At 39.6% G+C, this 27,273-nt stretch overlaps 3 protein-coding genes across 6 annotated transcripts; 2 read left to right on the top strand and 1 right to left on the bottom strand.

Moving 5' to 3' along the window:
* Positions 1-353: 353 nt before the first annotated feature.
* On the top strand, positions 354-5,508 carry tph1a (tryptophan hydroxylase 1 (tryptophan 5-monooxygenase) a). 2 transcript variants are annotated; one of them, NM_001278807.1, is given in 11 exon segments: positions 354-531; positions 2,467-2,601; positions 2,712-2,895; positions 2,978-3,078; positions 3,164-3,231; positions 3,313-3,509; positions 3,588-3,723; positions 3,804-3,930; positions 4,014-4,109; positions 4,328-4,461; positions 4,564-5,508. In NM_001278807.1, coding segments are annotated over 11 exon segments (1,443 nt in total). In that variant the 5' UTR covers positions 354-441; the 3' UTR covers positions 4,739-5,508.
* A 564-nt stretch (positions 5,509-6,072) lies between these two features.
* sergef (secretion regulating guanine nucleotide exchange factor) lies at positions 6,073-16,131 on the top strand. 2 transcript variants are annotated; one of them, XM_023955744.2, is made up of 11 exons: positions 6,073-6,191; positions 6,411-6,549; positions 8,459-8,611; positions 9,118-9,212; positions 9,352-9,412; positions 9,487-9,600; positions 9,679-9,741; positions 9,880-10,038; positions 10,127-10,296; positions 12,188-12,224; positions 15,393-16,131. In XM_023955744.2, the coding sequence occupies exons 1-11, from the start codon at positions 6,153-6,155 to the stop codon at positions 15,587-15,589; spliced, it is 1,227 nt and encodes a 408-aa protein (XP_023811512.1). In that variant the 5' UTR covers positions 6,073-6,152; the 3' UTR covers positions 15,590-16,131. The 2 variants fall into 2 exon arrangements, with proteins under 2 accessions (XP_023811512.1, XP_078804806.1); XM_078948680.1 differs by lacking the exon at positions 15,393-16,131 and adding an exon at positions 13,229-13,642.
* Positions 16,132-16,210: 79 nt separating this feature from the next.
* kcnc1b (potassium voltage-gated channel, Shaw-related subfamily, member 1b) lies at positions 16,211-26,904 on the bottom strand. 2 transcript variants are annotated; one of them, XM_011476037.4, is made up of 4 exons: positions 25,415-26,904; positions 21,936-22,851; positions 21,193-21,366; positions 16,211-17,682 (listed from the first exon to the last, which is right to left on the bottom strand). In XM_011476037.4, exons 1-4 carry the CDS (start codon positions 25,976-25,978, stop codon positions 17,573-17,575), a joined length of 1,764 nt encoding a protein of 587 aa, XP_011474339.1. In that variant the 5' UTR covers positions 25,979-26,904; the 3' UTR covers positions 16,211-17,572. The 2 variants fall into 2 exon arrangements, with proteins under 2 accessions (XP_011474339.1, XP_011474338.1); XM_011476036.4 differs by lacking the exon at positions 16,211-17,682 and adding an exon at positions 18,119-20,203.
* Positions 26,905-27,273: the final 369 nt, after the last annotated feature.

Here is a 27,273-nt window from a genome sequence, read left to right as displayed (position 1 = left end):
ATAAAAACCCTAAAATATACCTAAATAACTAAAATAAAAATTCATGAACTAGCTGCTGCAAACCTTGAATTTTTGCAGACTTTTTTGCATTTCTGGTTGAAATAGTCTCCTATTTTTATCCACAACTAGTTTTAAGTCATTATTTTATCTTCTTGGTAAAATCCTAAATATATATTTTTTTCTGTAAAGCAAGTTTCACTCTTGCTCTGGAAAAAAATTACCTTTTTTATCCTAATGACGTGCGCAATGCTGCTCGATTTCCATTTGCTGCTGACGGGCAGATTATTGCCCCCTCCGTTTCTGAGTGGAATTAAAAAGCCAGGCCAGGTGCTTCTCGGGGTAGACAAGCCCCCTTTAGGAAGGAAGCCACAATTGGTCAGTAGGAGTAAATTAGATAAGATAGAAAACATAAAAAGCGAAGTCAAGCTGGAGAACTTGAGCATGTACTCAAACAAACTTGAACTGCCGCGCAGAGGAAGATCTTTTGACTCCATGAACATCGGCTTTGAGGAGAAGCTGCTGAATAATGAGGTAAGAACTGTGACAATCGGAGCAACTGAGGTACAAACTTCATTTGGTTTTAAGAAGCTATTGGCATTGAAAACTGTTGTTGTTTGTGTGTGTGAAGTCAAAGTATCTAGAGCATTTTCGTGTAACTTTTTGACCAGTTTAATTGGTGCGCAGGTCATCTTCAGCTTCCACTTTGTCGTTAATGCAGATTATTAAATCCTTATTGTTATAATGAACTTTACCTCAAATGTTTAATTGTGTTAAATGATATTTTCCACTTGAAATCTCATGTTTGTTAGTATTTCTTGTTTTTCTCCCCCCTTATCAATTACAAACCAACCAAACGGAATTTACGCAACAGGCGGATTAATGACACATTGTGGCAAATAATAATATAAATAATAATAATAATATAAAAACAATCGTGCATAATATAATATGAATTTAAAAGTAAATAATCCTTATACCAAATGATAAATTAAATGATCAAGAAAACATTTCCTGTTTAGATAACAAGGATCTCTTTTGTGATGGGCTGTTAGCGGTATTTTTTCTAAATTAACTTTCATTGATGGTCGTTAAAAACCTGTTTGCTTCTGCGATTAAAAGCTGCCAAACGTCTGATGAGATTCTACCGTGCGGGCTGCTAATAATAGGCTTCCCCGCTCTCCAAATGAGATTGCTGTAAGGGGATTGCTTGAGACAGAGACAAGTTCATCTTCGTTAAACCGAGACGCAAAGAGTTGACCCCGGCTCGTCCTGATCCAGACTCCATGCACGGATGCTTTTGAGGACTTTACCGACAAGAGTTCACCGGAAACTGGTCCGCCGCGCGTTTTACACCATGTTCGAAGGACGTAACCTGGTAGGGACGGATTAAATCGACTTTTTAATATGATTCTCTAAGCCTTCACAATTTGGTCTTAAAAGACACAATATTTTGTTTGCGTTTATGGTGTAGTAAACACTACTTTTCAACAAAAGCATCTGAGAAGTACCGAATCTTTCTTTTGGACGGTTAGTTTTTGCCATGTTGCACTTGTGCAGCCTGACGCAGGATTAGGTGAATTTTCCCCTGGCGTGCGCAGCCGTGCGTCAACGAGAGGCCGCTGTCCGAGGTGCTGAAATGGACACGCGCTGCTCAACCTGCTGTCTCCTGTAGCTAGGTTTTCATCACTTATTATGTCGTTTAAGCGCAAAAATATGGAAGCATTATTTAGTTGTAGCAGAAAAAAGGGAAAATGTTCTTTTCTTCTCTTTTCTTTTGGAATTTTGGAGTTAGTAATAATTAATTTCAAGCCATCAAAACCATATTAAAACTGAATAAGAAAAACAACTGAAATACATATTTATACAGAGATATATTAAATTTAATTAATTATTAAATTATTGGAAATTATACATACATACACATGCATGAACATATATAAATAGGTCAATTATAATTACTCTTCATAATAACTAGACCTATTAGCTCTTATACTACATGACACATCAAAACCATTGAATATTAAGTTTGTCAAAATGAGTTTAATTAATTACTAAAGTTTTCCACCCCTGTCATGTTTATGTTTTTGATCTATTCTTTGAAAGGGAGTGTGAGGAAGATATCTTATATAATCTCACCTCTATTATACTTTGTTTAAATTTTAATTTTTAATTTTTATTTTTTTACACATTTTTGCTTTTAACTCTGCATCTCCACAAATGATGCACATAAGACAAGATGTTCAAAAGTGTTTTGGATCAATAAACACTCTTAAGTGATTAGAAGTTCCGCATTCACGTCATCACGTGCGCTAAGCTTTGGTTCAGTCGCAGCAAATGCTCTACGGGAACATGACACAGCTATAACCAAATTAGGATGGCTTATAAGCGAATGATTGTTGAATATAGAATAATAATTCACTAAGGGGCTGTTTCAGTTCTAACAATCTATTTTCCCCCCAATTTTAGATAAACAAATCAACCTTCAACAAAATTGAAGAAAACACAGAGAAGCAAAATACATCAGAAAAAGGGAGAGCAACAATTATCTTTTCCCTTAAGAATGAGGTGGGAGGACTTGTGAAAGCACTCAAACTCTTCCAAGTAAGTTATTTGAATGAGGCCATTTTCCATACAGGAATAAGTCTTGAGTTTTGATACAATTCAAAGGCAAAGTGTGATTAACTAAACCTGTTTGTCATTGTTTGCTGCAGGAAAACCATGTCAATCTCGTGCACATTGAGTCCAGGAAATCCAAAAGACGCAACTCTGAGTTTGAAATTTTTGTGGACTGCGACAGCAACCACGAGCAACTGAGCGAAATCATCCATCTGCTTCGGAAGCATGTAAACATAGTAGACATGAACCCTCCAGATAACTCCTGCCTACACGAGGAAGGTGAGAATACAGTGAATGATAACCTCTCAAGTGATAAAGTCTAAAATCACACTGAAGCAGATCTACTGGGTTCTCTTCTTAGATATGTATGATGTACCTTGGTTTCCGAAGAGAATTTCAGACTTGGACAAATGTGCAAACCGTGTCCTGATGTATGGCTCTGAGCTGGACGCCGACCACCCGGTATTATAGCGGACTGATGACTGGCCTTAAAATCTCAAATGTATGAATATTCCGCTGTTTTAAGTGCTACATTTGTCTTTATTAGGGTTTTAAAGATAACGTGTACAGGAAAAGGCGAAAGTACTTTGCTGATCTTGCTATGGCCTACAAACAGTAAGTCTGAAAGTTTTCAAAGCTGTTTTGAATATGATCAGGGCTTTTGTCACATTACATTTTTTGTTGATCTTGTTTCAGTGGAGACCCAATACCCCGGATTGAGTTTACAGAAGAGGAGGTCAAGACTTGGGGTGTAGTGTACAGGGAGCTCAACAAACTGTACCCCACTCATGCCTGCAGGGAGTACTTGAAGAATCTGCCTCTGCTGTCCAAATACTGCGAATGTCGTGAGGACAACATCCCACAGCTGGAAGATGTCTCGCGCTTCCTCAGAGGTGGGTTGTCATCCTTTCATTTATCATTGTTTGTTTCATTTTTAGAAAATTGAGCCAATTTTGTAAATGTCCTTTCAGAGCGAACCGGATTCACCATCAGACCTGTGGCTGGGTACTTGTCCCCACGAGACTTCCTCGCCGGTTTGGCCTTCCGTGTTTTCCACTGTACCCAGTATGTCCGGCACAGCTCTGACCCCTTATACACCCCTGAACCGTGAGTACATCCCACTACCGTCCTCAAACGTGCTGTTAACTTAAACACAAACTTATCAGTCTACTTTAATCTTTACACAGGGACACCTGCCATGAGCTGCTGGGTCATGTGCCGCTGCTGGCAGAGCCCAGCTTTGCTCAGTTTTCTCAGGAGATCGGTCTTGCTTCACTGGGGGCTTCTGATGACTCAGTTCAGAAACTGGCCACAGTGAGTGTTGCAGTCACAGGCACATCTACACAGACCTAGTCCAGATTTAAAGCGTCCTCACATTGCGCTGTTCTCTGTCACAGTGCTATTTCTTCACTGTGGAGTTTGGCTTATGTAAACAAGAAGGACACTTGCGAGCATATGGAGCTGGACTGCTGTCATCTATTAGTGAGCTTAAGGTAATGATATTACTGTAAACAAGAATAGGGGATAACCCACAACCTAATTTTCTTTTTTGGGTGATGAGAAACAGTTTTTTCAGGATGATGATTATACAGTCTTTTTGTAATTCAAAAATAAAATGTTTTTTTTTTGTTATTTCAATTTTAATCCTATACATTTATAAAATAGTCTGAAGCTTCATTGATCTTAATTGCTGGGATTGTGTCTTTCACAGCATGCTCTGTCTGGTAATGCAAGGATAATGCCTTTTGATCCAAAAGTTACATCCAAACAAGAATGCATCATCACAACGTTTCAGGACGTCTACTTTGTGTCCGACAGCTTTGAAGAGGCCAAAGTCAAGATGAGGTGTGTTTGTTAGCTTCATCGTCTCACACTCAGAAAACAAAAACACATTCATCTTATCTTTATTAACAACTAAATTGCACTTTTGCTGGGTTTTTTTTCCAGAGAGTTCGCCAAGACCATCAAGCGCCCCTTCACAGTTCGATACAACCCCTACACCCAGAGTGTGGATGTGCTCAAAGACACTCTGAGCATCAACAGCGTGGTGGAGGAGCTCCGACACGAGCTTGACATCGTGGGTGATGCTTTGAGTCGACTCAACAAGCAGCTGGGCGTCTGACTGCCCACACTTCAGCTGAAGCTAGCCTCCCACAGCCCATCCGTGCACGCTGCGTCCCCCCCAACACTGTTGTAGAGATGTTGCTTGTGTATCGTTCCCCGTCAGCTCAATCGCTTTTTTAAGCTGAATATTCTTTTGTCGATGTAAGTTGTGTGAATGACTATATATACATATATATACATGCATTCGATGTGTGTTGACTTCTGTGTCAGTGAGCCTTTCAAACCCAAAGAGCTGCTTGATCTGAGACACGATTTAGCTTCCATTGTACTTGGATTGTTCTTGATCATGCAACTGATGTGCTTTCATGGTTCTTCACTGCACTTTTACAAATCCCCAGCTGTTACAAACACTTCCCAAAGCTGTCACTGCTGCTCTTGTGTATGACATTGTGATACTTTTTGTTACTGGTTAAAGATTTCTTCACTTGTATTCTTCTTCACTTAAGTGATACATATATCATGTACCTTGTTATTGTTTTATCTGGGTGAACATACTTTTATGCTCTTCTTTGTACTGTCTAAGGAACTTATGAAAGTAAAACCTTTAACTTCTATAAAGAGAAAACCTTTCATGACTGATTGTGACAGATCTGGCCCATTAAGTAATTGATTTAGTTTCTAATGGATCCTAAAGAAATTATTAATATTATTGCACTCTGCATTTGAAATTGTTATTTTTCTACTGTAAAGAAATGTAGAAAATACTTCTATATTATGTATGAAAAAAAGACTATTATTAATAAAGTCTGTTCACAGTCTGTTTCTCACACTTTTTTAATTCTCAATCATTTGGGAAAAAAAAGTTTTTTTATACAAAAATGTACTTTACATTGATTTACATAAATTAAAAAAAAAAGGTCTGGTCATAGAAATTTTTAATTCAAATAAATTTGATTTGCTATAGAGATCAACGTGCCGCCTCTTTTAGCCAGTTTTAACCAAGTATAATAGGCCTATACACTTGCAAGAAAAGGTAGGTGAAAACTTTGGAAGTCCTTCGACTTCTGCATGAAATGAACAACAGTAGTCACATTAGAAAAACATAGTCTGCTTCAACTAAAAACACACAAACGATAGCTTTTCATACACTTGTTTTTTTGTTGCTTGTTTTTTCAGTGGAACCCTCCTCACTAATAAAAGAAAACATACTTTTCTTTTCCGATAGGCTGAGACATGAATAGTAATTTTATTATTTTAAAATAATCTATTACATATTCACTCGTGTACATTTTCTCAATATAATTCCATAAAGAACTTTTATTTGCTGATATGTGCGGGTTTTTTGTTTGTTTTGTTAGATTAGTTCCACTGCTTGTCACTGTAATAAACATATCTCTCCACTTGGTGGCGGTAATGCACCAAGTCCTTTCTTGAAAATCTCAATTGAACCAAAGAAAAAGAAGAAAAGTCCCATGGAACGTAGCTCGCTGGAATTTTGTTTACACACCTGGGTAAGTTTTTTACCTGATAAATCGTTGTTGTCAACATGTCCAAATTTCATCTCTGTGTCTGATTAACTTTAATATTTAAGTGGAACATGAATCAAACACTTTTGGCGACGTAAAGCGAATTACCCTGTTGTTTATACAAAGCAGCACGCTACAAAAAAAAACGAATTAACTAAGACGAGTGTTTCTGAATCTGACCTCTGTAGATTTGTGTTGTTTCAGGGAGCCAACAGTTACGGGCAGCTGGGACAGGGACATGCGGAGGACCAGCTTGTTCCTCGGCTCTCTGGAGTCTCAGAGCTGCAAACCAAAGTGATCCGGGTCGTGAGGGGCGGCGGGGGACACACCGCTGTCATCACTGGTACTGGAATAACCGAGTTTCGACACACATCCATCGTTATTCAAACGTAACTATTTAAGATCTGAGAGGATATACTTTAAACATTCCACAAGGGAAAATCTAAAGAGCATTTAATGGAAAATATGGCGAAAGAGAAAGAGACTTTATGACTACATGATATAGAAAACACACGCAAAACAATAAACACAACCAAAATACAAAACTACACACACAGAAACACTACATTAGTCTGTGAAATGTATACCATAGTTCAGGAAAGATTTCGTGTTGGGTCTTTAATCAAAGAATACACAAAAGGACTCAGGTTTACTTTTAAATCTCTAGCTTTTTTTGTCCAAATTTCATATTCACTAGGGCTGCACGATTATGAAGAAAACTCGAGATATGCGATATTATTAATTAATATTGCGATAACGATATAATTTGCGGTATATAAACAATTAGCAAAACAACCAAAAATATTATTCCCATTCCATTACAACAGCTTAAAAATTATACTACAAATGACCCTTGTTGACGCAGGAGGCGAACATACAACATAATAGGGCGCCATCCGATTAGTTAACAACGTGAAGGGCTCCATCTGATAGGCCAAATGCAGAAAGGGATTCTTTCGATCCATTAAACACTGCAAGCTGCCATAAGATTGTTTGGCCACATCTAAGGTAACCATTTATTGCAAATTTGCTGTCTTTTGCGATATGCATATTGCACAGCTTGAAATTGCGAGAACGATAAATTAGCGGTATATTGTGTAGGCCTAATATTCACAAATGTAAATTCTCTGGTAGAAAACCTTGTTTCATTCTAATCTTTTCTGAGTTAAATCTGTATACAAATAGCATTCGTAATGAGAAGCAAAAAGAAATCAAATCCTTGTCTGTATGTGAAGGATGCAATTTTTTTCTTGCAAAGTTTAACCCCCTGGCTTATTTCTATTTCTATTCTTGTTATATATATATATATATATATATATATATATATATATATATATATATATATATATATATATATATATATATATATATATATATATATATATATATAGTTATGTTTTTGACATTTGCAATTGTGTTCTTGCTGTGTACCTGAATGTGAATTTTTGTAAAATGGCATAATGTTCAATAAAGTTTTAAAAAAAGCTATGCGATAGTTATATTAATCTAGACATTTATAGCTATAAAAATAATTGGAAAAATACATTATATAAAAACAGCTATAGGAAAATGTCAAGCTTTTTATAACAATGATTGAAGTCAGTAGAATGCATTATAAATGACACCAACCCCAGTAATTAATACATTAGGTTTTTTGTTTGTTTTAGTGCCTTTTTTTTGTATCTCCATTGATCAAAATCTATATTTTCTGTGTTTATTTATATAGTGTGTTTGATTTTTTTTCACTAGTAACAATTTTCCTGAAGCTGAAAAGTCAGACGCATTTATTCCCCTCATATGTTTAACGTGGGACAAAACGTACCTGTGGGCTGTAAACAGATGCCAGAGTAAGCTGTGATGCTCCGGTTTACGGTGAAGGCTGAAAAAATGACCAACCTGAACAAAACCACCTAAAATTGATCAAACCGTATTTACCTATTTACAGGCTGTACCTGTAAGTGAGACGAATGTACAGCTTCACCATAAAAACACGACACACCAGGAAATCTACAGAGGAACTTTCCTGTACAGACATTGAGTTCTTGATTTTGAAAAACTGTATTTTAGACCAAACAGATCAATAACTCAAGTTTTTGAAGAAAAAAAAGTATAAATGTTAATGTTTGTAAAGTTTTTTTGTGATCCAACTCTTAATAAATATTGTTGAACCTTTTTATTTCTAACTGTGGTTGCTTCTGATGATTCAGCTTGTTTTATTGAAGCTATTTGTTCTGTTGTTTTGTGTTGAACAGAGGGTGGAGAGGTGTTTGTTTGTGGGCAGAATCACAAAGGTCAGCTGGGAATTGGTCACTGTGCTGACATAGCAACTTTTCAAATCTGCCCCATCTTTAATCAGAGAGTCACAGATGTTGCCTGTGGTTGGGATTTCTCTCTTCTGCTAACCGGTAAGAAATATTCACAACTGAACACAAAGTGCTTTTTCAAAGCAAGTTCTCACTTGAAAGTTTATCTCTCCTAAAGTGACTGAAGCGAGGCAGAATTAAAGTTGGGACTCCCTCATTAAAGTCCCACTCTTGTCATTTTTAGATTTCATTTCAAAACTGGACTTTTCCAGGACATAGTTTCTGCAGAGCGGCAGGAATTCATGAGAAATTCGCTGATGAGCTGTGGGCGAGACCGTTGGCATGGAGTAGGTCTCCCCTCATTTCCCATCATGCCTTTGTTTGCGTTATCTCCTACTCGCTTACAGCCCCTCACAACCCCACCCTAACATTAGCGGTGCAACCAAAATGGCGAGCAATATTGGAGGTATCCAACTGTACAGATGACAGCTCAGACGAGGAAAACAAAGTTGTACATGGATTTAGTCGTCTACAAGTGCGTCCACTTGTAGACGACTAAATGTTTTTTTGGTAATTAATGGCACTCTGCTGTTATTTCCCACCCACAGAAGGCGGTAGACTGCTAGCATGTGGCTCCAATGCATTTGGACAGTTGGGTGTTGGAGAGACAGTCACTCACATTGCAGACCCACTGCTTGTTGAGGTTAGATTTCATGAAGTTGATGTCATCCATGAAAACGTTTAGATTTGAACATTTAATACAAAGAAATCTTGAAGCAAACCTAATGCCGTATCTCAGTGTTTTCTACTTAAAAGCTGTTTTTTTGTTTGTTTGTTTTTAGTGTCTGAAAGAGCCAATAGTGAGTGTTGCAGCAGGTCTGAGACACTCACTCGCAGTTAATGGTAAGCAGCACTGCAATTTGTCTTCATATTTTTCTCTGCATTATTTCTCCAAAGTCATGCCCTTGTGATTTTAGACTCAGGCTGTGTGTATCAGTGGGGGAATGGTCTTTTCAGTCACGCCAAGCGAGCCCTCGGGCCAAACTCTGTTCCATCACACCTGCGCTCCAACGTTCCTTGTCTTGTTCCAGGTAGACGATAAAGAGATGAGAACAGGAGACAAATGCTTTCGATTTTGGTGTAACCACTGCTGATGGTTTGTGCCGCAGGTCTCAGTCAGAAGAAATCAGTCCTGGTAAAAGCAGGTTCAGCCCACTGCGTGTGCCTTACAGGTGCAACTTGAGGAACTCATTTTCTAAAAAAAAAATATTTACGCTATGATAATTAACACAGTCAAGCTGAACTTAGTCAGCTTTCAGTTTCTCTTTTTGTACTTTTCTCAATCATGTTGCTTCTTTTTCTGCTCACAGAAGAAGGGGAACTGTTTCTATGGGGAAGCAACAAACATGAGCAGTTGGGCACTTCTGAGTCCTTCTTGCCTTCTCCCACTCCTCTCAGGCGGTCTCTCCTAAATGGAGAAAAGGTTTCAAACGTGTGGAGTGGATGGAGCCACATCATTGCTCAAACAGGTATAGACACCCAATGACATGTATGTCTAAGATGACTGCCAGGATTGGTGGATTTTACTTGATAGGTTCTGTTGTGATTGTGTTTCAGAGAGTGGTCGAGTCTTCACCTGGGGCAGAGGAGATTACGGACAGCTGGGTCGACCAAATTCAGACTCTCAGACTCCAGAGGAGCTGTTAGCAGGCTTTATAACAGGAACTAGCCAAAGCAGGGCCGTTTGCTGTCCTGCAGAGGTCCACGTCCTCCGTGGAGCAACACAGGTTAGACTCCACCACAACCCAAACAACCTCTAAAGAAGAAATACCAACAGTTCTATGATTGCACCACAGAACTGTATTACTGCTACTTAAAGACCTACATTGAAGAAAATCACATTTTTTGTGTTTTTAATATTTTCTTTGGATATTTTTCTTTTTTTGGGGGGGGGACTGATGATGGAGGACATGTATAAAGAAAATTAAGTTTAAAAAAGCATTTCTGAGAATTTTCTTATTCATATTGTTGTGAACCAGGAGCAGAAGGAAACAGTAATTGGAAAAAGAGCTTATTTGTGACACTTCTGCTCTGAGCTCTCAGCAACAGGGAGGGTAAGGGGGCGGGGTTGCTCCGTGCCAGCAGTAATCAAAAGCAAATTTTTGATGACCTTCTGCCACTCTGCAAAAATTGTCCTAGGATAGACACGTGTTTTTTTATTTTGGCTAAAAACGGTGTAATCATGGTTAAAAAACCACTGGCAATGCTTAGAAAATGGCTTAAAAGAGGATCAGAGTGGGTTTTTAATGACTGCAACAAAATATTTTAAAATGGAATCTTTGAATTTATCCTTTGTGCAAAGCAAGCAGGTGTTTTTAAAATAAAAAATAAATAAAAAAGTAATTAGGTGCTTTCAACAATTCTGGGTCTGTAGAGAACAGGATCCTACTAAAAAAGACAGTCTGCACAGAACAGTTACTAAAATGTGTGTTTTTATAACGCAACCCAGTCAGGATTGTGTTTGTTATTTTGTTGGTCCACAATGCATTACTATGAGCTGGTTTTTTGTTTTATGTAAAACAAATCATATTCTTTCACTAAAGGATATGGTGTTATGAAATTTAAGTTTATTTATTTTGTTTTGTTTTTATTCAGCCCAAAATCTAGCCAGATTCTTCCTATATGTTTAAATATTTTTTTTTATTTTCCTCAAATTTGAATCTTAAAACCTCTTGGATATTTCTTTTTTTTTTTTTTTATCATCAATACTTCCTTTGAAGTATATGTCCAAAATCAAATATCAGATCAACTTGGAATAAAATAATTACATTTCTGTTCAACGCTGAATATGTCCACTAGAGGGCACTAGACCTCCACAGCTCTAAAACAAAAGCAGGGGAGGATTCTATATAGGTAAAAGCCTGATACTCTCCATATAAAAGAGCCTTTTAGTGATCACCTTCAACACACACTCATCATAATGCATCTCTCTGAGAGACAACCACTTACATAAAGGGAAAGTGCAGGCTAAGTCCTGATTGTAGTAGTTAACCTGTGATATGAATAGCAGCTGTATGCTAGGAGATGGTGACCAGTAAAGTAGACATGAGGGATGGGCAAGGGCAAGTGCTGGATCAATCCTTTTACTGCACTCGCATCATCACTGCAACACTGGTGGATGTCAAACCATGGTCACCTTGTGTATTTGTTCAGCAGAAAAACAAGATGAAGCTGCTGAGTGAACTATAAATCCTGACCTACCTTTCTTTACATTTGAGTCCTTTGAATCCAACGTGACAAAACGCTAAATTACACGGTTAAAAATGATGAGGTTTTTTTTTTTAAAGTGGGATTTTTCTGCAGGTTTATATAAGGATTAATCTATATTAGATTTATCTTCATACATTTCAGCATGATTCTATAAACAAAAACATAGGAACAGTGAACATGCTGGTTTAATACCTGTCAAAGTGAATAAGGAAAAGAACTGGCAGCTGTAAAAACTCAATGGGAAGAAGATGTCACTTTTCATTTCCATCAGTCCATGTTAAGACAAAACCTAAAATATGTCAGAGGAAAATTAAACCCACATAGACAATGAACATTTATAGACCTTACAAGCTAGAAATGTTTGTCTAAAGGAAAACTGATGTTTGCATTTTTTTTTTGTTTCCCCAGATCTCTTGTGGATCCGAGCATAACCTTGCTGTTGTTGGTGAGCTTTTTTATACAATGATTTTCTTGCATTTTTTTATAAATTTTCTACTCCGTTCTTCTGACACAACACAAAAGAAACAAAAAAAAAAAAAACATAACACAAGAAAGACTGCTTAAGATGGTGACGGCAGATTCTAGTTTATTAGAAAATACACTTTTTAGTGATAAAGTGTTCCAGCAGAGATTGATTTCTCAGGGTTTTTGTGTTTTATAATCTCACATCAGTTTGACCCGCCCACCTACAAACCACACGCTGTCACGTTTAACACGGCTCAAGTCGAAAACAATGTCGCCATAGTAACGGATATACCAACGGCACATATGTGAGTTGCTCTCAACTGCCCTGCAGGATTTTAATGTTTAATCCATTGGTAATTTAGCTTCAAGCAAATATTTCTCCCTATTCTTAAACAAAGAAGCAATGCTAAGTAGTTTTTAAGCTCTAAAATGATGAGTTTTTTGAGACGATGCTGCTTGCTTAAAGGGTTCATGTGTGTCATGCTGCAGTTTTTAAAATATTTATATTTGTGACAGAGGAATGATTTTCCTACTGAAAATAAAAGATATTTATTATTTCTTATTTCCCCTATGTGAAATTAGTCCAGCACATCTAAAAAGCCAAACATGTTCATCTGTACTATTTAAAATAAAAAAAGTTTATTTTTATTTCTATCTTTTCTGTTTTACAGTATCTGTTTATAACATGAAGATGTCAAAACATGAATATGTATTTTCAGTCAGAACCACTGTTGCATAAACACAAAGATCACTGTGGTTCTCCATCTGTCACCATTTTGGTGTCTAAAATGGTAAAAAAAATTGTTCTATTAAATGTTTTATGTCTAATCATTTTATATCTTTTAGAATGATTTTTTTATGGACATAATTCCTTTTCCCAGATGTTTCTATGTGAACAATAATTTTAGCTAAAGTTTGACAGACTAAAAGGCTTCACTTTAGCAGACGGATGAAGCCATTCATGGTACAAATCTCCTCCCTTAGAAGAGCTTTTATTGGTTTCTGTAAGTGCTACTGACGGAAACCTGAGACGCCCTTTGTGGCCCGACACGACTGACTGAGTCCTTCAAAGAACAAGCATTATCCACAGATAAGTCATCTCTTTCTTTGGTACCGAGTTTGTCTGCAAACCTCCTAACATATGATAATAAAACATCTAGGATTTAAAATCCTCCAGAAGCATCAGACGGTTTGTGAGATCAGCTCATCTCTCTGTGGCCTTCGCATCAGGATGTAATTACAGATGCGTATCAATGACAGAAGTAATTACCCCAACGGCCTGTGAAAGCCGAGTTAACCCACACTCATTAGTTTTTTTGCCTTTTAGATGTTTCATAAACTGTTAAGATTTACATTAGATTTGAAGATGGAAACTGCGTCCAAAAAACAAAAACAAAACAAGAGTTCTGATCCAAAATGTTTGCTATTCCCTAAAAAGCCCTCTTTAAAAAAAAAAGGGGGGGGGCTTCCATTCCTTTTCAACTCTGGTAAACGTCACCTGTTTTTTCACTGTTATGAAACTTTCTGGATGTTAAATCTTTTACATCAAATTTCAAACTCTGACCCACTTTCTTGTGCCACGAATAAAAATGCTGCAAAGGTAACGCCAAAAACAAGTCGAGGGTCTAGAGGAGAAAAGGGAAGAATGTTAAACACTGCTGGTGTTTCTACAGTAAAAGTAGCCATGCCATCAATGTTCTGTGTTTAACCACTTATCACAATAAACATTATTGATATGTCATTGGTCAGAGAATAGCGGGCGGACTTTTTGTCTGAAACATGTCTCCATAGTTTCTAAAGTTGACTTAGCAGATGAGAAAGGAAGATTAGCAGCGGCAAGGCTGACAGGAACCTCCAGCACCTCACTCCTCCGCCATGCTGTCTTCCCCTTTTCTTCTCCTGTCTTGTGCGTGGTGGCAGGAGCAATAAAAAGGCAAAACAGGATTGGAAGCAGGGACCAGAGTGCTGCTATTTCTGGTTCTGAAGTAGGTCAGGCGGAAAGGAACAGAGAGCGCTGCATGCTGCCTATGATATCTGTTGCCTGCTCAGGCCTGTGCCCATTTACACCTGAGAAAGGGGTCTGTGAGCGTGAAGCTCATCATCCTCACTCAGACCTGGGAGATGGCCAAAGAATCTTCTGGCACACGTCATCAAATCTGAGGAAAAATGCTCGGGTGAATACTTCAACTTGAACGGTGCTCAAACCTTAGATGCAATATTTTTATATATCCTGTAGAATCGTGCAAAAGTTAGGCTAAAGAGGCATTTCCTGCAGATGATGTCCATGTGGCACTCTCAAGGAGATGTGAAATTTGACTATTTTTTTTCATTCTTGTTTTTGAGCTGAATTTTTGAAGGTAGTTGGTTACCATGGAAACCCTGTTGTGCCGTACTCCAGCCTGCGGGTCCATGCATTTGAGCGGAACACCAAAATAAGATAAAGAATGGCATCCTTGAAACCACTAAAAGAATGTCTTCTGCACACATTTCTGCAAAAGATCGGACATTATTGCGTCCAGTTTTGGATTTGTGAAGCACAATAAAGGCTAGGCCAAATAGGAGTTTGTAATGCACGCGCCCCATCTGGCAGAGTGTCACACGGACATAAGCTGCTGGCATGAAATCTTAACTTAGCTCTTAACTTGTGCAAACATATGTGTCTACTGGCAAATTCGAAAGCTTGGAGGCTGCCGCTTTTCAGAGACGGACTGAAAGCACAGAAAGAAGACGAAGCCTCTCGCTGGAATAAATGATTATGTGGCATGAAAGGCACACAACAACAAAAAAGCTTGAAGATGTGCTACCCTTGAGAAAGCAAACTCGCTTCTGTTGCCATGGCAATGGAGCCTATTAGGTAACCGTGTTGCCATGGCACGTGTCTCCGCTGTGATGCAGACCTGACCACACCCTCCAACAAGCTCACCAGCTGTGAAAAGCAGGGTGGTGTTATTACAGGCCAAATGTAGGGATCAGAGGAGCTCTGTGTGAGATGTGTGCCTTCTGTTTTTTTCATCTTTTTTTTAATTCGCCTTTTTTTCTGTATATTTGTTTTTGTTTTTTGCCCTTGTTTCTTCTGGATGCTAATTGTGCCCGTTGCTGTTTCTGCCTTCTGGCAGCTTCACTGACCCAAGACCACTTTGTGTTTCAGGGGATCGTCTCCTGTCATGGGGCTGGAATGAACATGGGATGTGTGGAAATGGTTTTCAAACTAACGTACTTCATCCAGGGCTCATTTCTAATCTACGTGCTGTTCTGGTTGGCTGTGGGGCTGGACACTCCATGGCAGTGTGTACGAGGATAACTGTTTCCACTGGAGCAGAAAAACGACGCAGCATGAAATTATAAATTACAGGAAACTTTTTTTTCTGTTTCCCCTTGTCTGCAAACCACAGTTCACCTTTCCAAATGGCATTTAAGCAAACTACATAGGTGTCACTTTCAAGTACAGATGTCAGAAAAGCAGTCTGGGAAATCTGTCATGCTGCAAGGGTCACAGTTCCTTCAGCCTAGCTGTCAGTTTGATGAAGGTGATGTGAAAAAAATGTAATGCCATTGCAATGTTTGTCCTTAAAGTCAAAATATTCTGGATTATGTTAGGGGATGGATGAACTGATACAAAAACTGATTTTTATTCCAATTTCTTTTGTTTGTGTGTGTAAGGAAGTCCCTGATTCTGGAAAATGTCTCAGGCATCATATACGTCATCAATCACAGCTGCAGGACAATATTTCCATATTTGAAAGTCAGTCACTTGTTTATTTATATTTTGCTCCTTTCTACCTCTTCCTTACTTCAAGAAATAAACTGTTATTCATGGATTTAATGTAAACTTTGCACCTGTGGAATACATCCAATTTTTCAATAAAGACTTTCAAAGCTAATAAAAAGATGCAATTTTTTATTAAAGTATTTATGCTAATACTTGTGGTTTATGCTAATTAAATGATGACCCAACTTTCTCAGAAATTTTGCATAGCTTGATGTCATTTTTATTTTGTTAGTTTGAAACAATAAAAGGAATTGACACTCATTGAAAAGTGATTATTTCTATAGTTGTTTTTTTTAATTTACTATTTATTGTACAGATCGGAACGATATCGGTCAAAAAAGACACAAAAAAAAGGGAAAACAACAAACCAATCCAAAAAAGTCACTGAACTCCGTAAAAATAACAACCCACTGAATGCACGTTGTTCCAAACACACTGAAACCTTGCTGGATGGCACACATTATTTGCCTCTTAAGTTGTGTGTTTGTAAGGTTTCTTTTCCTGTGTCAAACAATGCACTGTTTCCATGCCTCTCCCCCTCTTTTGGCAGATTCAGTTTGCTGTCCCTGACTGCACACAGATTTAGGCAAGTGGTAGGCAGTGTGTTTGCAGTTGAGCAGTAAAAAGTTGGTCCCTTCTAACTTCAACACACAAACAGTGTTTGTTTCCTTTCAGATTTTAACTAAGCTTGATCCATAAGGGACTTTCTCATTTCTTTTGTGCGCTTTAGAGAGCTGAACTGTGCTGGTTATTGTTAACTAAAAAAGACTTTCAATGTGTGAGTGAACTCCTTACTGGCTAAAACAATTCGGGTAACAGAGGCACTTGTCCAGTTTGATGGTAAAGGTTTGTTATTAGCTGGTGGTGTTGATTAATATGCCAAATTACTAACGAAAAAAAGTGTATGATGTCAACAAGAAGTATCACTTATTATTCTATTTTCTTTCTAAGCCTTTCTTTTTTAATCGATTCTTGATAGTTCCGAATTTTTGACAAATGCTCACATCACCACTTACAGTTTTAAAGTCTCTTATATCAAACTTCTTTTTTCTTTTATGTTTTCTTGGCTGCTTGGAAAACATAACGGATGGTTTTTAAAATTTCACTGGTGCAAAACAGTGCAAAAGTCTACAAAGATGTGACTATGACAGTGCAAACGTAATTTGTCCTAAAATGTCAAGTCTGGCTGACATTACAGGTGATTTTCTTTGTTTTTTTTTTTTGTTTTTTTGCTGAAGGTATCTGTGATTAAAAAAAAAAAAATTGGAGCGACATTTTTTTTCGACAGAGGAAGCACACAAATATAAGATGAACACTCAAAACATTGGTACACACAACTTTCAGCACACAAAAGAAGCGTATTTACAGCACTAGCACACACTGAAAATAGGCACACAAATTACAACACTGTAACCAGTCACAGATACTGAGCTACATAAGGCTTGACAACAAAACGTCCTCAGTGCTACATCTATGCTGAGTTTGTGAGGTACAGGTTCTCACTGTCGCACCCCTTTAAAAAAATCCTAAGTAATACACACAACAATGCTTTAGCACTATCAGGTGGGTGATGGGCCATTATGGGTCATACACATAGTGGTTGGTACACCATGGTTCATAACACAAACTGACTCTGTTGGTTGTCTGCTCCGCTGCTGTCGTTGGGTCTCTATAAACATATAAAAAAAACAATAACAAAAATGAATTATTACACAAATAATGCAAAATGATGGACATGATGGACATGATGGCGATGAGTAAAGAAAATGTGCTCCGTTAGTTCCTCATGGTAAACATGGGTTTACCATGTTGTTCCCATGCTTAGAGAAGGCGTCAGACATCAGACTGGTGTCTGAATGCGGAAGGTTGGACTCCGGGTCGGTTAATGAACATGCCTAATCATGCTGCGCTTTATAGTTTGACGTAGAGCAGGTCAGTCACTGTCATGCGTTTGTTTGACCTGCATCATGCTCTCACAGTAACCTCCTCTGTGTGAATCCCCCTGACTCCAACAGCGGCGGACAGAGGGTCAAACAGTTGTCGATAAAAACAAGCGCATGTATGTCTGCATGTGGGGTTGCATAAAAACAGAGTCTAAACGCTCATTGTGTAAAAAATTTATTTCATGCAATGACTTTGTATTTACATGTTTTAGTTGAATACTTTTCTCTTGCATAAAAGTACAATACATGCAATTACCTTTCTCAAAGTAGACTTACATTAGACACTGTGCTATTGTTCCTCCCCCCTTTAAATTGCATTACCATTTAATTCACCTGTATTTCTTTACATCAAAACGTCACACTAATATTATAATTTTAACTTTTTTTTTTTAAATAACGTCCATTAATTACCACAACAGACATGACTAGAAATGTAAAACTGCTCATTCAGAGTAAAACAAAACTTGGATGAGTTGCTGGAATTGCTATACTACATCATCTTCTACAAATCAACACCTCTGATTAGTCTACATAAATTTTGATAAAGTGCCCTGAAAAACTTGTGCATAATAAATGGGACAGTATCAGTACAAGTGACAATAGGCTGTTGCTGCTTTGAACCAATGGACATACATACAGAAATATAGTCACTGTGACATCTGGTTAGTCCTAACTTGATTTGTGTTGGCTCTATCAAGTTGCCTTTTTCCCCCTTTGTAGTTTGTGCTTTTTATACAAAAATTGGGCCATTAATCTGTTTTTATTGTTCTTTTTTCTTCTTTTTGCCTGTTATTCTTTAATGCTATGTCACCCTGCAGGGGAATAAAAAAGGTTTCCTTATTCTGATTGCTGGTGGAAAAAGTTACAAAGCACCCCTTCATAAAATAAAGCTTTTCCAACACTGCTATAATAAAGATATTTAGATGTAATGATGCTACACTTAAGTAATCTTTCCATCAATTTTTTTCTTTGCCTCACCAGGTATGAAGGCACCATTGATTTATAACTATTTTGTCCTTCATCAATTTAGCGTCATGGCAGTGACAGTTGCGGCAGCCTTTTAATACTGTCTAAAAACCCATGGCTAATGATGGAAAGAGATCTATTTGTGCTCATAACCACATAGGTTGGCTTTAAAACTGATTTTTCAAGTTAACTTGTGCTAATCTTAAAAGGAAATCCCCATCAAATAAATAAAAGATTAATAATGCATGAGTTTGGGCGAAGGCAAAAAAATGGCCGCTACATCAAACCTTTCTGCTATGACTGAGTCTCTTTTTTCATTTTTCTATTTTTAAAGCTGTCTCAAAATGCATAATTATGACAAGGCTTTTACAAAAAAAAAAAAAACTTTTTTTTTTCCTTACAGGTGCTGCACATCTGCTCATTTCTATAGTTGACCATATTTTTTTATGTAGAACATACAAACAGTTTTGCGTCCGTTCACATTATCTGTTTTCATCACTGGTGGCATAGAAATGGTCATCATCTCCATTTTGCATCAGATTTTGCTAAATATTTTTGTAATGGCCTGTCAGCTAACAGTGAGTCTTCTCTGGAATGCTTTTTTTTTTCAATCAAAACATCTCTGCTTTGCAAATTACAAAGCACTTAGCAGTTGCCTTAACAGCTTTTTAGACATATGTTTAAAAGCATTTATAATTCATGTCCAGCATACTGTTAGTAGGGGTTGCTTTCTGCCATTTTTCTTCTCACAAAAATCAAAAAGCATATGGTATAAAAGTTTTTAGCAGAGAAATAGAAGAGATCAAAAGCAACAGAGCAACAGGCAATGATGTAAACACAGGAAGAATAATGGAGTAAACCTGCAGTTCACCAGTGCTTTGTCTGTAACTGAGGTGACCCATGCAGAGTGGCATGTGCCAATGTCTTCTACTCTAGGATAGGATGACACACCCAAGGAGAACACTTGGGAAGCTTGAGTATAAGCACAATAAGAATACAGTTTTCCAGAAAAATAATAAAGCAAAAATGGAAAAAAAGAAAGCAGGAGCGAAGGCAAGTGTCAAAGCAAAATCTGACAGGAAAGATAAGAAAGAAGTGTGGACTGGCCTTCCAATGGCATTGTGTCTGCTACTCAACCATGCTACATAATGGATGGGATGGGAGAATGTGAGTGCTGCATTAGACAGGGTGGGCTGCAGGGCAGGGCGGACACTGAGGACACTCCAGAGGCATCCCCGCTCATGCCAGACATGCTGTTAAGGCTCCAAGGCTTTTCATAACCTTCAGTTGAAAAACAGAGAATGTTCTGAGTACACTGCAGCACTGAATCCATGACAATTTTTTCGGTGTTCCTTACTGCTAACGCTAGACCTGTTGCTTTCTTGTTTTTGTCTCGAATGACACAAGTCAACACAGACTTCAAACGCATTGTTGTTCTCCATGCATTGAGCGCATCAGGAGTAGACCAGCATGCAACGGGTGGTACTGGAATGGCTTGGAGTAAAACACTGGACAATAAACTCTCAACAGGCAGGCACCTCAGGCAGGGAATGTTTTCATTACTGCAGGCAGAATTATGTGCTTCATACTGCAAATGGCCTAAATAATTTTCAAAGACTGTTGTCTTTTTAAATGTAAAATAAAATTAATTGAATAGAGTTGTTGACAATTTTTGTAGAAACCAGAAAACAAAAAAATTGACATAAAGTTATTAGACATGAAGCTTCCTATATCTGTGTTGTGCTCCATCACCATCCTTATAGCACCCATCAGCAAGACATTTCATGCACCGTTATGATCAAAAAGAATAGTTGTAAGTAAGAGTATTTATCATTAAAACACATACAAGATGCACGTGTAGCACATGAACGCGTTCTTACGCACGTAGGACATCACACTCTACATCATGTAAAAGTCAAAAATAGCTTTCTTACTGGTGGATAAATAGGTGTATTACAGTGTGCATGGTATCAAAAAATATATATCATGTAAATGTGGAAAACTAGTCTCAGGATATGTGGTGATTGTGCTTGGCCTTAAAATATATTTTGTGTTGGACTATATACAAAATCCCACAGGTTGATTTGGGAGAAGCAGCCGCTGGGAGATTACGTGAAGGCTGCTCTGACCGATCAGACCGTTGGTGTGGGAGCAACTGTGGGACATTTGCGGTGTGACATTCAAATAGACAAAGAGGAGCGTGTCCTGTCTATGGTCTATAGGGTGTCAGTGTTTGAGGGGGGCTTGTGATTGGCTATTACTGTACGTACCCCTCTTCACTCTGCCCCCAGTGTGGTTTGGACGCTCAGCAGTGGTGACCAGAAAGCAGGGCCGCTCTCTCTCGCTGGGGCTGAAGATTTCTTCCGGAGAAATAGCCTGGTCTATGTGGGGACAGTCTTCATTAGCCAGAGCCGCATTAGCTGCCTCGCCATTCAGCTTGGAGTCTTGAAGCAAACAAAACAATCTTTTTAATTTTGAGATTTTTTTGCTGCACTCTCAAAGTAGGTGATAAGTTGTTGTGTTTTTTTTTCCAATCTGTCCTGCTTTACACTTTAAGGCGCATAGGGATTAAACTGTACGATAAACCTCACTGCACGGGTTTAGTCTGTTGTTTATACTGTTTGAAGTTCAGCTGTTTCATAAAAATTCCCTTTTCCTTTATCATCAGTACATTTGAATGAACTTCAGCAGACGCCTGCTTGTGTTGCTCTTAATGTTGCAAATGCTTTTTCCCACTTGGTTTTAAGAGAGAGCAGGAGTGAGTCACTGCATTAAGAAGTGTAAAATCAATAGCTAGATTACTCATGGTTTGCCTCTGTCTCTTTATTCTCCTATCCCAAATTGAATTTACATTTTATTACATATATTATTGACTGTCTTTAGAAGTTAATTTATTGGTTCAAACTCATGATGAATCATGCAATTGAAGGGTTACCTGAATGGCAGTTAAGTCAATTCACAAGGTCAGAAAACAAGAGTTACACAGCACAATATATGAGGATGTATGTCTTACCTTGAAACTTAATCTCGAAAACATCGTCATTGGCAATGGGACTTGGATGCTGGGAGCTGATGCTTGCTTTACAGTAGTTGGGAGAACCTGGTTGGGGGGCCCGAGGGATGTGCCTGTTCTTTTTCTTTGGTAGTTTCTGTTTCGCCATAGCCAATGAGTAATACATTCCAAAGTTGTTGACAATCACAGGAACGGGCATTGCAATGGTAAGCACACCTGCCAGGGCGCACAGAGCTCCAACCAGCATGCCAAATGTCGTTTTGGGGTACATGTCTCCATAGCCGAGGGTCGTCATGGTCACTACAGCCCACCAGAATCCAATTGGGATGTTCTTGAATTGTGTGTGGTCGCTAGCTCGAGGGTCGTTGGGGTTAGCGCCAATCCGTTCAGCATAGTAGATCATAGTGGCAAAGATCAGGACACCGAGAGCAAGGAAGATGATGAGGAGAAGGAATTCGTTGGTGCTGGCCCTCAGTGTGTGGCCCAGAACGCGCAGTCCCACAAAGTGACGGGTCAGCTTGAAGATTCGCAGGATCCGCACAAAGCGAACCACCCTCAGGAAACCCAGCACGTCCTTAGCTGCCTTGGAGGACAGCCCACTGAGGCCCACTTCCAAGTAGAAGGGCAGAATGGCCACAAAGTCTATGATGTTCAGCGCGTTACGAATGAAATCAAACTTGTTTGGGCAGAAAGTTATTCGCATTAGAAATTCAAAAGTGAACCACACCACACAAACGCCTTCAATGTAGGTGAGGTAGGCTGCCGTCTCTGTCTCCTGGTACGTGTTCTCTGTTGTGATGTTGTCCAAGTGTTCCACATATGTGCGGTTGACGATTGGGTTGAAAGCTTCGTGGGTCTCCAGACAGAAGGTGGTGATGGACACCAGAATAAAGAACAGCGAGGCCAGAGCTATCCACTGAGCAGGAAAAAGGAAGAGGAGAAGGAAGTGAGATGGGAAGAGGGTAAAGAGGAGAAAAAAACAATAGTTCATGAAATGTTATTGAGCTTAAAAACATCCATTCCTGACAGGAAATGCAATTCGATCTACCATCTCAGACAGAGGCATTTTGTTTGACAGTGAGAACCACAGCTTGTGTGTGTCTTGATTTTGTAGAGTCATTCTAGGGACTACCAGTATGAGCTTCTTTGTCCTCTCCTCGCCTTAGTTTTTTTTCAAGGTCATGGGAATTTCTTGGGTGTGCTACATGCAGAATAAGAAAGACCTAGCAGCAACAAAAGGGGCTCTGGCATTAATTCACTTGTCTAAATTTAGCCAGGGCTCCTTCTGTCGCAGCCCTGACTGTAGTAGGTCTTCCCTGCACAAGGTCAAATTGCTCAGACTCCTGTGACTGTAGATACCCGTAATTATCCTAAACCCCAAAGTGTACTTTATACCTCTTATTTATTTATCGGAATATCCGATTTCCCCACTTTAGGTTGAGATTTCTAAAGCAACTGAGTGTGGCAGATCCAGTGTATCCCCGGGACACTGATTGCAATCCTATCCTTATGTTATCTTTGTCTCATTACAGGGTCCTGGTTTATAGTACTGCTCCTGCTTCTTCAAACAATTACGGAGAATCAGCTGATTTATCTTAGGGATAAGAGGCGTGAGGACAGAAAATAAAACGATAAACACGAAGAGAGCAATCTGTGTAGTGCAAAAGCTGGATCAATAACAGTTTAGTTGGGCATGGAAATATGCAAGGTTCCTTGGTGTCTTTTAAACTAATGGACGGTTAAGCAGGAAGAAGGAGTAATGACGGATTTTGGGGAAGATGTAAGTTGGACGTCTGGGTTGTCCTCTGAATGAAGGAAACGCTGCCTGTTTAGCAGTCACGTCCATTCACAGGCAGGCAGACGTGCAGCACAGGATGGAAAACAGGCTCTCATTATAATGTCTCATCACCAGGGGATTCATTCCATTGTTCTGAGGAAATCACTTCTGCTGGTGAATGTCAGCTTCCCCTCTATGTTTGAATAATGTCAAGATGGGAGTGTTGAATTCTGAGTCAAGACCCCTAAAACCACATCCACAAACATGTTTTATTGAAGCACATTTCAAATATGATTGCATTAATTTAAATTGTTAATGAAAGGAAACGTGCAAATTTGCTACAATATTTACTCTTTCTCACAAGCTGTCTTACATAAAACAACAATGATTTGTGTCTGTGTTTGGAGCCTAAATATTTTCTGATGTTTTATCAAACTAAAATGTGGATTCTTTATAAAATTACATCAATATAATTTGATGTGTCCTTCAAAAATAGATGTTTACAGAGATTAACAACCAGAAGCCTCCATCATACCATGGTAACTTTCCTTTTTATACTCTTTTTGAAATCTAAAACTATTAATGACATTCTCATTTCTTACAGACTAGGAGCACTGCCTCAAAATCCACAGAAGTGATTAAGGTCTCCTCTGATACGCCTCTTTCATTTCATCCATAGATGCCTCTAGACCAATTATCTCTCTTAGCCAACATCCCACTATTCAAACCATTAAACAAAAGCAGTGTCTTATTGGTGCAGGCTGCAGGGAGCATGATACACAAACACAAAATCCTCTTATTGGCTAAATCTGACTGTTGCTGGCAAACAAGAGACTGACAGTGCAAGGCAGTGGCATGTCCTCTCCACTGATACATCCACTGTGACTAAAGTCTGTAATTAACTCTGACGCTCGTGTCTAATTAATCTCTCTGCCAGTCTTGGGAGAGTCTCTGTAAGTCCTTGCTCTAGTTTTGTTGCTGTTGAATATGAGACAAGTGTGTGAGTGTATGTGGAACCACTCCCAAAACCCTAGAAAGGGTTCAAATAAGCAGTATGTAGCACACAGGTCTTTGTGGGGCCAAGTGTTTAACACCTTTATGTCGTATGTTGCTAATTCCAACGTTTATAAAGGACTCAATGAATTTATCATCCTTCAACAGGAAAAACATTGAAGAATGTTTTTTTCTAATTGGAAATAAATTCAACCATGCAGGGATTCAAATTAACTAGAGGTGAAAAATTACTGTCACCATTAAGGCAAATCACATCCAGATGGAAACCTGCCGATGTGACTGCTGAAAATGTCACATCCAACAGCAACCTCATTTTTGTTTGGAGGCCTGCCACTAATAATCTGGTGGTGCCAAAGAGCAGGTTTCCTCATCTCCAGCTGACCCGTTTAACCAGAGAGCCCTCAGATCCTTTGGAAACATGAGCACCTCTATGAGTCATAAGGAGTTATCTGTTCCTGCTGTAAGATAGATGCATGTAAACAATGTTTTAAAACAACTTTTTAGGATATTTAGATATTGGCTGACTGTGGAAACCCAGTGCAAGGTCAGAAATCCCCTCCTGGACTCACCTAAACAGCAAATGCAGTCTGAAGTGATTGATACATTTAATGAGAATTTAAGCAGGTCTTGTGTGACAAAATCAAATAATATATTAACAGAATTATATTGCTGTTTAAAATCCACTCACCCTTGCATATTTAGAAGAGTAAGGGTCCTCAAACAGAGCCCAAACGCGCTTCTGCCAGCGGCTCCACAGGCTCCCACTCCTGGCATCGGGGGAGTCCCCCTGCGCCAGCCTCCTTGTCATTTCATCCACCTCATCCTCAGTGTGTTCCGGCTCTGGGTCTGGATCATCGCTCCCCAGGTCTAACAGACCCCCCCCACCGAAACTATCAAGGGCCTCCTCCGCCTCCCTGTGCTGGCGATAGGTCATCCAGCAGCATGGCTCCACGTCTGTCTCATCAATGCCCCAGAAGGCCAGCTCCTCCTCATAGAGGGGCCCGCAGACATCAGCCGGGCAGTGCAGTTTACCTGTTCTGTAATAATTAAGGATATGTGCAAAAACGCCTGGGTGGCGGTCGAAGAAAAACTCCTCAATCTTGGCATCATAGTCAAAGTGGTTGGGCGCATCAGGCTCGGCCAGCCAGGACAGGCGGGTTCCAGGTAGGGTGCGCAGGGTGCTGCGGTACGTCTGATGTCTGATCCCTCCCACGTTTATCACAATGCGATCCTTGTCGTCGCTCAGGCCCATTGCGTCCCTTAGGCATTTCTCCAATAGGTTCCCCACATCGCAAAGGTAAACAGGCGCACCTTGTAACTATGCACACAAGTGATGAGGCTGAGGCGCACGATTACGCACACAAAAGCACCCTGTCGTCTCTCAGCAGCTGAGAAAGGAATCAGAGCTCCTTCGTTTCAGGCCAGACTCCATTCACACCTGGCATGTTCTGCAGAACTGGAGGATCTGAAACACCTGTAGGGACCGTGAAACAGCCTAAATCCAAACCGACTGGAGCCAAAGGAAGGGAATAGACGTCACACCGCTGCTAGATCCAAGATGTCGAGATAGGAGCATGGCAGTCTTCCTCCCAACCAGGAGGTGATAACATCGAATTCTTCAGACCAGATTGCGCCGACTGATCAGACAAGAGGGTTTGTGACTTTCACAGCAAGGTGACTGCCGTGGTGCTGAGTGGACAGCGCCTGGAGAGGCTGCGCGCTTCGGTCCCCGCTGCCTACAGACTCGCCTCCTTCACACCCCGCTCTGCGCGCTCCCTCTCCGCTTTGACGACGCGCTGCCACGAAGCAGCAGGTCTTTGTCTCCACTGATGACTGCTACATTACGCGGAGACTTTCCCCCTGTCGATGCAAAGCGGGACATGTCCCCCCAAGCCTGTCTGATGGAAGAGCAGTCGTGTTCTCAGGGCTGCTACACGATCAAAAACGTGAGAGGGCGTCAAGCCTCCACAATAAAAAAGAAGAAAAAAAAAACGCCCGAACTGCCTGTTCTCCTCACCGGGTCCCGCTCCTCTCTCACCTCACAATGAGCATGCCCAATCCAGAAGCCTGCATTTTGTCTAATTAAACGCCACCAAGTCTCATATTTAAGGAGTTGGTGACAGTCAGAGCTGCTCGTTTATTTACTCATGCATCTATTCCACTGCCGTCGCGTGGAGTGGTCACGTGGAGCCTGGAGGGCGCTGCACGCACCGCTGGCAGGAGAAGGTGTGACCGTGAGCGCCCAGAGGTGCAAAAAATCTGTTTCTCAGAGCTTTGACGCGGATGGATGCTTTCACTTAGATGTTAACTTCATTTATTTATTCTCATTAATTGACACCCAAAACACTCCATTATGACCAAAAATGTAAGGGGAAATAGAGAAGGTGACTTTTCTTCCTCACCCAACTCTGAGCGCATCTAAGGTTGTTTTAGGGGGATTCATTCTGTCACTTTGCCAGCAGAGGGCGCTGCTAGTCCCATGATTCTCAAGGTTTGTGTGCTTTAACTTGTTATTCACCCCATCTGCTGTCAGTAATGGGGTCTTTG

This window comes from Oryzias latipes, chromosome 6, assembly GCF_053564925.1.
Source record: "Oryzias latipes strain Hd-rR chromosome 6, Olatipes_Hd-rR_3.1".
Lineage (NCBI taxonomy): Eukaryota > Metazoa > Chordata > Actinopteri > Beloniformes > Adrianichthyidae > Oryzias > Oryzias latipes.
Note: the sequence above shows the minus strand (reverse complement) of the source record. Positions and strands in the feature narration are given on the sequence as shown.